The sequence below is a fragment of the Struthio camelus genome, chromosome 19, assembly GCF_040807025.1.
Source record: "Struthio camelus isolate bStrCam1 chromosome 19, bStrCam1.hap1, whole genome shotgun sequence".
Taxonomy (NCBI): Eukaryota; Metazoa; Chordata; class Aves; order Struthioniformes; family Struthionidae; genus Struthio; species Struthio camelus.
The window spans coordinates 254,581-265,192 of NC_090960.1; the positions used below are offsets into that span (position 1 = coordinate 254,581).

Here is a 10,612-nt window from a genome sequence, read left to right on the forward strand (position 1 = left end):
CGGGCGGCGGCGGGGCAGGTCCCGCCGGGCCCCGGCGCCGCCCCCGCCCCGGTCCGGACGCGCCCAGCCCGCGGCCCGCCCGCAGCATGGAGCCGCAGCTCGGCTTCCGCGGCCGCCGGGCCCTGGTGACCGGGGCCGGCAAAGGTGAGCGGGCCGGGGGGCCGGGGGGGCCGGGGGGCCGGGCCGGGCCGGGCTGACGCCGTCTCCCCGCAGGCATCGGGCGCGCCGTGGCCGCGGCGCTGAGCAGGGCCGGTGCTCGCGTGACCGCGCTGAGCCGCACCGCGGCCGACCTGGAGAGCCTCGCGCGAGAGGTACCGACGGCACCGGCCCCCCCGCCCGCCCCCCGGCCAGCTCGGCCCCCGAGCAGCCCCCCGGTCCCCCCGAGTCCCGGTCGGGGGAACCCCCCCCCGCACCCCCCCGGTCAGTCCCCGGGGCAGCCCCCCTCCCCCCCCCGAGTCCCGGTCGGGGGAACCCCCCCCGCGGGCCCCCCGGTCAGTCCCCGGGGCAGCCCCCCTCCCCCCCCCCGAGTCCCGGTCGGGGGAACCCCCCCCCCGCACCCCCCCGGTCAGTCCCCGGGGCAGCCCCCCTCCCCCCCCCGAGTCCCGGTCGGGGGACCCCCCCCCCGGCCCCCCCGGTCAGTCCCCGGGGCAGCCCCCCTCCCCCCCCCCCCCCGAGTCCCGGTCGGGGGAACCCCCCCCCCGCGGGCCCCCCCGGTCAGTCCCCGGGGCAGCCCCCCTCCCCCCCCCGAGTCCCGGTCGGGGGAACCCCCCCCCGCACCCCCCCGGTCAGTCCCCGGGGCAGCCCCCCTCCCCCCCCCCCGAGTCCCGGTCGGGGGAACCCCCCCCCGCACCCCCCCCGGTCAGTCCCCGGGGCAGCCCCCCTCCCCCCCCCCGAGTCCCGGTCGGGGGAACCCCCCCCCCCCGCGGGCCCCCCCGGTCAGTCCCCGGGGTAGCACCCCCCCCGACCAGTCTGGGCCCTGGAACAGCCCCCCCCCTGCTCCCCCGAGTCCCGGTCGGGGGAACCCCCCCCGCACCCCCCCGGTCAGTCCCCGGGGCAGCCCCCCCCCCCCGAGTCCCGGTCGGGGGAACCCCCCCCCCGCACCCCCCCGGTCAGTCCCCGGGGCAGCCCCCCTCCCCCCCCCCCGAGTCCCGGTCGGGGGAACCCCCCCCCCGCGGGCCCCCCCGGTCAGTCCCCGGGGTAGCCCCCCCCCTGCTCCCCCGAGTCCCGGTCGGGGGAACCCCCCCCGCACCCCCCCGGTCAGTCCCCGGGGTAGCACCCCCCCGACCAGTCTGGGCCCCCTCCTGTCCCCCCGAGTCCCGGTCGGGGGGAACCTCCCCCGCGCCCCCCCGGTCAGTCCTCGGGGCAGCCCCCCCCGGCCCCCTCCCCGGTTAGTCCCTGCCCCGGGGCAGCCCCCCCCGCCGGCTGCCGCCCTGCTGAGCCGCCCTCCCGCAGTGCCCTGGCATCGAGCCCCTGTGCCTGGACCTGGCCGACTGGGAGGCCACGGAGGCGGCGCTGGGCGCGGCGGGACCCTTCGAGCTGCTGGTGAACAACGCGGCCGTGGCGCTGCTGCAGCCCTTCCTGGAGGTGACCCGCGAGGCCCTGGACCGGTGAGTGCCACCGCTCCCACGCCGCCCAGAGCGGCGCCCCGGCGGTGGAAGGTGCGCTGTGCTGCTCTTTACAGAACAGTGAGCACAGAATTTGTGGCAAAGCTTTCCAGAAATTGGGATCTGTCATGAGGGAGGGTACCTGGTGAGTAGGCACCGGTGTGTCTCTCTCACACACACTTTTGGAATGCCTATAATACTCACTTTCTCAGTGGTTTATTGGTTGTTACTGGTTTTGACTGCTTTTCTTTATGTAATCACCTTTCACCCTGTTTCTAAACGTCAGAAAGAAGCTAAGGAAGCACTGTGGCTATTTCAGGCTGCTACTGTGCAGCCAGACCCTTGCAGCTTCAGCTCTTAACATGGCAAGGCCCCTCCAGCCAACCTGGGCAGAAGAGGAGTGCCCTTTGCTGTTAGGCAAGCTATTTACCCAGGTCTTCAGGGCTAGCACTGACCCGGTCCCTCCTCTATTGAAACACAATGGTTGAGTAAACAATTCCACTAGAGAAGACACAGCTAGGTAAAGGAGTATAAATCAGTGTGGAAAATTAAAAATCACTTATTTTCTTCAACAACAAAGTATCATTTCTAAAAAGATCTCTAGTTCCAGTTGGATGTGAGCTTTATGTTATGGGATATGGTGACTCTGAGCAGCTAGATCATGCTTTATCCCTTCATTTAAAAAAAATGGCAAATGTGGGGCTATGCTAAAGAATTGATTGATTTGTAGCTAGATTATAAAACGCACAGGTCTATTTAGATCATTGCTTAGAATGGGCTGGTGACAACCTGACTAAGGAAGACTTACAAGGCAAATACAAGAAATGCTGTTTCTACATATTGTATAGGAGATGTATTTGTTGCTTTAAAGCCTCGTGAAGGTTTGACTGGCCTAAGAGGAGGCACTGGCTCAGGCCCAGGCCTCTGTTTAAACTTTAATGAAGGTACTAGATTAGTCTGCTGAAGGAGAGTCCCGCTAGAAATAATGTGAGGAGGCAGACTGCACCTCTCCCTCTACACAGGGGAAGAGGCCACTAAATAGCTTACTTCAGATGAATGGTTATTGCTGAAAGTAAGCGTAACCATTCTTGCTAGCCGGTCAGCCTGGCATTTCTATCTATGTTCTAGAGTTTCACCCAGCGTTTCCAAGGTGCTAGCAGCACTTGTCCTCTCTCGCCTCCCCAAACGAGTCCTCTCTGGCCTGGGCTGCACCTGCTCTGTAACTATTTGATTTGATTTATTTGTAGGTCTCTTGATGTGAATCTTCGGTCTGTGCTTCATGTCTCCCAGGTGAGGAGGAATTGTGACTACAGTTGTGTCAGTGAGCAACAGTGCTAAGTTGTTCAGCAGAGTGGAGATGATAAGTCTCTACTGGAGGCAAAACCAAAGTTAAACCTGACTATTTGTGCCTATTGTCCCTTTGCTCTCTTGCTTTGATGCTCTCTCTTATTTTAGAAAGCGTGAGGCCACTAGGACTTATTTCCTCTTGATATTTTTGGCTCTCTTATCTACTGCAATATCCCAGAAAGATTCCCACTGAATGGAATGGTGATTTCTCCCTCTCTGATTCTGGCATCCCTTTTTCTTTCAGATTGTTGCTCGGCAGATGATTGCACAAGGGGTGCCAGGTGCAATTGTAAATGTCTCTAGCCAGGCCTCTCAGCGTGCTCTGCGGGATCATGCTGTCTACTGTAAGTGTGTGTAGCTTTAACATTGCCTCTCTCATCTTTGACTCGCTGGGGACTCACAGCCACCCAAGAGCTGGCTGCCAATTTTGGGCAGAGTGAAATACCTCTGTGTGTTCCACACCAAGTGCTACACTTAAATGCCTCGGTTTTCCTTTCTACTGAAGGTTCTACAAAAAGTGCTTTGGATATGCTGAGCAAGGTAATGGCAATGGAGCTGGGACCCCACAAGGTACGATTCTTTCTGAGAGGAAGAACGGTTTGAAAACGGAACAAGCATGAGTAGTTCCTCTGAGAGCAATTTGGTTACACAGTGTGTTTGTTGTTCTTGGCCCCAGATTAGGGTGAACACTGTGAATCCCACAGTGGTTATGACTGACATGGGGAGAATTAACTGGAGTGACCCTCAGAAATCTGCTGCCATGATTAATCGGATTCCACTGGGAAAGTTTGCAGGTCAGTGGTGTAGATTTGTTACCAGGCTAGGCTTCTTTGCGATAGCCAAGCTTTCCCCCTAAGTGACATCACAGCCATAGGTATCTGGCTTATTTTGTGGACAAAGTCACAACTCTGCTGAGTGGCTGTAGTTGAATTCATGAATCACTTGATGAGGACAGGAAAGACAACCTTCTCTCTCTCCTCTTCTAGAACCCTCTCAGTTTAGGACAAGTGGAATGCACTTACTCTACTATTCATAAATATGATTGAGTGGCAGGGGGAAAGTATGTGGGGGCTTGCTGTGAACTAAATATCTATTGTGTGACTGCAACAAGGATGTCCAGCTCTTATTCAGGCTGCTCAGCTCTCATCTGGGCTGCCCTGTGTATCAAACCAAATACAGCCAAAGGGGGGAAATTCTTCCCTGCTTCAATTACGTTTAGAGGCCAAAACATACCTTTTAGATGCTTGCTTTTTCTAGTACCGTTTCAAGGGTGCATCGGATGTTCTCTGTGTGTTTGATTCCAGAGGTGGATGATGTCGTGAACGGCATTCTCTTCCTGCTCAGTGACAAGAGTGCTATGACAACTGGCAGCTCATTGATGGTTGATGGGGGATTTCTTGTCTCCTAAGATGACACCTGCATTTCACACCTGGCCTTAATTTTCATACTAATAGTGCATAGATGTAAACTGGATGTAAAACAGTAAGTGGCACAGACCCAATGATGCAGGAGAAGAGGGGGCAGCAGGGCTGGAACCTGTATGAGAAGTGAGGCAAAAAATTACCCTTAGGAGGCTTCTATATAATAAAGCTCACATACGCCGTCATGGAGAATGTTTATTGCACCAAATAAGGTTTTATCTTTTCACTCTACATGATGATTAGAAACTGGACCTGTCTTTGTTCCAACCCTCTCCCCCCCACAACCCTTTGGAAGCTCTCCCTGTTCCATCCAAATCCATAGAGTCCACCTTCACTTTCAGTGGGAAGGGAAGGGAGAAGCTAGCAGTCTCCTCATTGCTTCCTTCACTGTCTTTAGTAGAAAAAAACAAAACAGAGGCAACAACCTCAGCCCTGCTCTGCAGAGACTGGATTGCGGGGGGGAGGCCCTGCTAAAGACTGATGAGGAGGGAGCAGCACCATGCTGTCCTATGGTGCGCACACATTAAAAGGCAAATACAGCAACTGCACAGGGCTGTTTCACTCACTGAGTTTGGCTAGTACCCAAAAAAGCACCTAATGATTAGTTCTTCAGCCTTGCATCTCTCATTTATTTTGACCCCTTCAGGAGCTGGTTAGGATTCCTGTAACAGTCTCAGGCACATATCTGCATGAGCACCGATTTGTTAGCCACAGCAGGCTGGGCAAGGAGACCCTACTACTCTCCTAGCTGCTCTTGTCATTCAACACCATTTATATCAGCTCCTTCCCCGTTCCCACAAGGATCTTCACCACCTGTTTCACCCTGCAGGTACAAAACAGGTGTTTCCAACACAGGATGGATGTCTCAGCTCTTTCAGCTTGGAGTTCAGGAGAGTCACAACAGCCTGTTGCCCCAAGGAGCTACCTTGCCTTCCCCACTGTACCTCCCCTGGGGGCTCCACAGCCCCCTAGCTAGTCTCCTGCCCCCACTGCCCCTTCACATCAACACTGACGTTAAATCAAAGAGACATTTAAAAAACACTGACTTCGTACATGATGAAGGGCCCTACACATCCCAGCCCCCTCCAGAAACACTCAGCTAATACGCAATCTGTCGGAGGACGACAACATGCTGAGCCAGCACCTAGGCCACAGCCCTCAGAACACGGTGCACTTTTTGCCAGGCTTCTTCACAGGCGGTGGGCAGAGCACAGCCCGGATGGCTTCATCAAACACCGTCTTCAAGCCCCGCTGCGTCAGGGCAGAGCATTCGAGGTACTTTACCGACCCTGGGGAAAGAGAGCTCCAGCTCAGCCACTCCAGTCCTACCAGGTAATATTGTCCCTCACCCAGTTCAAAATAAAAAGCTCAGTCCCATGGGGATTTTGCCAGCACATTCAACTCACCAATCTCCCGAGCCATGGCCAAACCTTGGGGGTAGGTGATAGGGGCCAGTTTCTTATCACGTAGCCTTTCAATGGTGTCCTTATCATCCCTCAAGTCCAGTTTGGTGCCCACCAGAATGATAGGTGTATTCGGGCAATGATGTCGGACCTCAGGGTACCACTGAAACAGAGAGGCCAGATGAGAACAGTAGCTACGGCAGGAGATGCAGCCACGCGGATGCTTCTACTATTAGGAGCAAGATTTTTAGTAATATCTGACATGCTGGCAACACCTGAACAAGATACTTCTGCCTGTAGTTCTAAAGATGCTCTGCAGAAAGAGACTGGTGTAGATGTAATAATGAAGGCACAGAGACAAGGAATCATGACAGACAGTATCAGCCAGCTCAGCACACACAGATTCCCTTAACTCCATTTTAGCTTCTAGGACATCCCAACCCTTGTCTTCTTTAAGACTCCGATTCCAAGAGGCAAAGACTTGGCCAAAGAACTCATTAATACAAAGCAGGCCCCACTTAAACCCTACAGACTGTGACCTTCCCTCTCAAATAATGAGTGCTAGAGATTATGGCGTTGTAAGCGTGATGCTGGGTGGGGATACGGGACTTCACTGGTTCCTCCCTTCCACTGCTTCCCCTGTCAGGAGAACGCATTACCTTGGCTCTGACATTCTCAAAGGATGCTGGACTCACAAGGGAGAAGCAGATCAAGAAAACATCCTGTGTGGAAACAAGAGGGTCAGTCACGTGGAAAGGAACAGCTAGAGATAATGGAGGGAGGGTGGAGAGGGAGCCTTAGAGAGGACAACTTCCTCTCACGAGCAAGGACTGTGGCTGTAAATAAACTGTTCCCCATTAAGGGGATGAAAATAATTCACAGAGGGAAGAGTTGGACTTTGGGTGTATGACTTCATCCTGATGCACAATACCGGGCTCTACATGTTAAGAGCTTGTGGCCACAAATACCTTAACTGCGGTACTGTCTTCACACCTGGTGGCGAGAGTAGCAATCACTACAGGCAGGGAAACACTACTGGCACAGCCCAATAGCGAGCTGTGCTATTGAGAGAGAATAGGAACATGGAACATTGGTTGACTGCACAGCAGCCCCACTATATTCCTTGCACCAGACCCTGCCAATAGCATGTGTCACTGTTCAAACGCCATTACAATTTAGAGCCTAGAATGGGATGATCTGTTGGGAGAATTTCAGCTGTGATCCTCCTTAAACAATCAGAATTTTGGCTGCAGCTGCAGGAACTTAAAACTTTCCTTAAAGGAAGGAAGCCTGCTTGCAATCTGGCTATCCTTGGGAGCTGCCCCGTCCACAACAGGGAACAGTTACAAGTCAGTCTACGCCCAGCACTCACCGTCTGTGGATAAGAAAGAGGCCGCAGTCGGTCATAGTCCTCTTGCCCTGCTGTATCCCAGAGGCCTAGGTTCACTGGCTTTCCATCTACCATGACATTGGCAGAATAGTTATCAAACCTGCCAGGGAAGAAGCCTCATCAGTGACAATCTTGTTATGACCCACATGTGACTTAGACAAAATCCACGTGGGTGGTCAATCAGGAGGGGACACTGTGGAACACAGTTCCAGTGGGGGGATACTCTGCCCTCCACACACACAGCTGTACTACTGGCATCGTCCTCACACGTGCCATTCATAGCCTGAGCGGGGACAGACTTCTCTCCACCTATAAAGTCAACTTTTACACATATATGTATACTGAGCAAAGAACAACTTAAGCCGAGGGCCACTACTCACACAGTGGGGATGTATTCTCCAGGAAAGGCATTCGTGGTGTAACTGATCAGCAAGCAGGTCTTCCCTACAGCTCTGCAGAGGATGAGAGTGACAAGCATAAAGAAGGGTACAGCAGGAAGCAACAAGGCAGGAAAATTTACCCTTTGCCTTACCCCAAAAAGGGATTAGGCAAAAAGTTAACATGTGAGGAAACAGTTCTGTAGCAGGCTGGAGTTCTCTAGCTGTCAGGGACCAGGTCTGAACTCACCATATGCGCCCTGCCTGAGCACGCATCTGACCCTGCTCTTCCACTCCTTTTCCCCACCCCTTCAGCCCCAGCAATGAACCAGGCAAAATGTATTTGTTCCAGGAACCAAAAGAGAGGGAATAAATTGGAGTTCTGTGCAGAGCTTGCTGTTGCTCAACGTACCCAAAATAATCTAGCAAAATAGGTAAACAGTGAGGTAAACAAATTAGGAATAATTCATAATTATTCAAGCTCCTCAGATATAGGAATTCAATGACAATAAACACAAAGGGGAAAAAACCAGGTACATATAAACAAAAATGAACTTTAAATTGACTACTATCACTTTGGAAAGAGATGTTGGCATCAATGTAGATCACTAAAAATATCAGCCCAAGACTTTGCTGAAGATAGGTGGGATCGGAGGACCCAGTGGTGGCAGCTGGCATGGGTTTGGACCTGGTTGACAACAGAGTTAACATATGAACTTTAGTTAACCCTATAGGATAAGAGAGCAGCTTAGTTATAAAAATAGAGGAGTACCATGTGTATAAACAAACCTATTTATCACTGTGAAAGTTGTGAACTGTGGAGAACTTTCCAGAGGAGCAGACTGAGAGCTCCAGCAACAGGGACAGCTGGCTGTTAGGTGCCTGAGTGAATGTGAACGGGCCAGTTGGGAGTCGAGTATTCTCTACCTAATTTTGTAACTGAAGTAACATGGGGAGAGACTCCAGGGGTAAGAGAAAGACCCTAGGGGACCCCATGGACCTGCAGCAGGACTATGCATAGCACAGCTGGAACCCTACACTAATCCAGCCATATTTTCCCCCGGATTATGTACCCTCTCCTGTGGAAAGGGGTGACCGTGTAAGGATCCACTATGCTGATCTGCCCAACTTGCCTCCTGGACCATGTGCTCTCTCCTGTGGAACAGGGAAGTCAAGTAATTCATAGAAGTTGCATGTATCTGTGATTTAAGTGTTTTGGTACCTGAGTTAATTTAGTCTCCACACTGTTAATTTGGTCTTAAACTATGACACCAGTATGCAAACCTTCAGCTGAAGTCCATTTCCAACACATCCTGCTTCCAGTTGCTGCTCTCCCCTCCCCAGTGAGGCTGTGCTGTTTTGGTGGGTGGCTCTTCTTCCTACTCCCCTCCTTAGCCGCTTGGGCTGGAACCTAGAAGATCTCACTCCAAATGCATATTTGAGGGGGTGGCATACACGGGAAGCTAGATAGACTAGTCCCTGCCTAAGACTAGTTCACATTTATTCTCCATCTCAGCTCTGTCTTTGCTGTGGTGATTGGAAAAGCAAATGGAATATTAGGAAATATTAGGAATTATGTACAGGACAAGCTAGGAAAAGTTACTAAGCACAATAAGTCTACTGCATGCCCACGTCTTGAATATAGATGCGCTTTCAGAAAGAGTCACATAGAAAAAGCCTGGAAAAAAAGAGCAAGAAGGATGTCAAGAGGCGCATGGTGAGGTTAGAAACAACAACACTTCACCTCGGGACACAGACAACAAAAGGAGATTTGAAAGAAGCCTGTGAACATCGTGACTTTCAGGGGGGTGACTGTGATAAGTTATCCTTGTATGAGGAAAAATAAGGGAACGGATTTACAGCCAAAGAAGAGAAGGAATTTGCTTTCCACGCACTACGCCGTTTGACTTCGGGAGTCACTCGCGCTAAGAGCCGAAGACCGGAGGGGCCGGGCGGGCTCAGGGGCACCTGATGCTCCGGCCGGCCGCGGCCCCCGCGGCGCCGCCCGGCCTCGCCGCCCCGCTGCCGGCGGCGCCGGAGCGCTGGGCCCGCGGCCGGGCCCCGAGCGGAGGGCGAGGGCGGCCCCGCCCGGGCCCCCGCCGCGCTCCGGCCAGGCCGCCCGCCCTGGCGCCCCCCGCCCGCCGCAGGCCGCGCCGCCAACTCGGCCGGGCCGAACCGAGCGGCGGGGCGGGGCGGAGCGGGGCCGGGCCGGGCCGGGCCGGGCCCCGCCGCCCCTCAGCGCCGCCGGGCCGCGCCGCCTTTGTCCGCGCCGCCGCCGCACTCACCCGTCGCCCACCACCACACACTTGATCGCCTGCATCTGCCCGCGATGGCGGCGCCTCCGCGACTCCGCCGCAGTGACGGACCCGGCGCGGGGCGGAGCCGAGCCGAGCCGAGCCGAGCCGAGCCGAGCCGAGCCCTGCGGGGGGGCGGAGCCGAGCCCTGCGGGGGGGAGGGGGGGCGGAGCCGAGCCCTGCGGGGGGGGGCGGAGCCGAGCCCTGCGGGGAGGGGGGGGCGGAGCCGAGCCCTGCGGGGAGGGGGGGGGCGGAGCCGAGCCCTGCGGGGAGGGGGGGGGCGGAGCCGAGCCCTGCGGGGAGGGGGGGGCGGAGCCGAGCCCTGCGGGAGAGGGGCGGAGCCGAGCCCTGCGGGAGGGGGGGGCGGAGCCGAGCCCTGCGGGGGGGGGGGGGCGGAGCCGAGCCCTGCGGGGGGGGGGCGGAGCCGAGCCCTGCGGGAGGGGGGGGCGGAGCCGAGCCCTGCGGGGAGGGGGGGCGGAGCCGAGCCCCCGGAGCCCCGCCCCCTCGCGGAGGCCGCGCCGCTCCGCTCTGCTCCGCGGCAGGCGCCAGCCGCTCGACCGGGAACGCCGGACCCGTTTGCAAAGGGCTGTGAAAAGAGAAACGCGGAGCGCTCGCATCCTGCCCCATGTGCATCATTCCCTCCAAATTCTCCGTTTCTCCAGCCATTACTTCCTCCTCCTAGCAGCTGAGGAATAAACCATCGGTGAAGGGAAATTACTTGTATGCTGCCTTTTAAAACAGAATGATTGCTTAGAAGCTTGAAGATGGTGGTCCAC

The 10,612-nt window shown here is 55.8% G+C and overlaps 2 protein-coding genes across 2 annotated transcripts; one reads left to right on the forward strand and one right to left on the reverse strand.

Moving 5' to 3' along the window:
* Positions 1-29: 29 nt before the first annotated feature.
* DCXR (dicarbonyl and L-xylulose reductase) lies at positions 30-4,557 on the forward strand. Its single transcript, XM_068913698.1, has 8 exons — positions 30-144; positions 214-311; positions 1,453-1,607; positions 2,852-2,894; positions 3,196-3,295; positions 3,457-3,521; positions 3,628-3,745; positions 4,256-4,557. Exons 1-8 carry the CDS (start codon positions 87-89, stop codon positions 4,357-4,359), a joined length of 741 nt encoding a protein of 246 aa, XP_068769799.1. The 5' UTR covers positions 30-86; the 3' UTR covers positions 4,360-4,557.
* RAC3 (Rac family small GTPase 3) lies at positions 4,550-9,989 on the reverse strand. Its single transcript, XM_068913699.1, has 6 exons — positions 9,828-9,989; positions 7,546-7,617; positions 7,148-7,265; positions 6,435-6,497; positions 5,779-5,938; positions 4,550-5,661 (listed from the first exon to the last, which is right to left on the reverse strand). The coding sequence occupies exons 1-6, from the start codon at positions 9,860-9,862 to the stop codon at positions 5,531-5,533; spliced, it is 579 nt and encodes a 192-aa protein (XP_068769800.1). The 5' UTR covers positions 9,863-9,989; the 3' UTR covers positions 4,550-5,530.
* Positions 9,990-10,612: the final 623 nt, after the last annotated feature.

Excerpts from the sequence above, each read along its gene's own strand:
- RAC3 (XM_068913699.1), bottom strand. The coding sequence starts at position 9,862 with ATGCAGGCGATCAAGTGTGTGGTGGTGGGCGACGG. Across the intron at positions 6,498-7,147 it reads CTCTTTCTTATCCACAGACG|GATGTTTTCTTGATCTGCTT; the intron begins GTGAGTGCTGGG and ends GTTTCCACACAG. Across the intron at positions 5,939-6,434 it reads TTGAGAATGTCAGAGCCAAG|TGGTACCCTGAGGTCCGACA; the intron begins GTAATGCGTTCT and ends TCTCTGTTTCAG.
- DCXR (XM_068913698.1), top strand. The coding sequence starts at position 87 with ATGGAGCCGCAGCTCGGCTTCCGCGGCCGCCGGGCCCTGGTGACCGGG. Across the intron at positions 145-213 it reads GGTGACCGGGGCCGGCAAAG|GCATCGGGCGCGCCGTGGCC; the intron begins GTGAGCGGGCCG and ends GTCTCCCCGCAG. Across the intron at positions 3,522-3,627 it reads TGGAGCTGGGACCCCACAAG|ATTAGGGTGAACACTGTGAA; the intron begins GTACGATTCTTT and ends TCTTGGCCCCAG.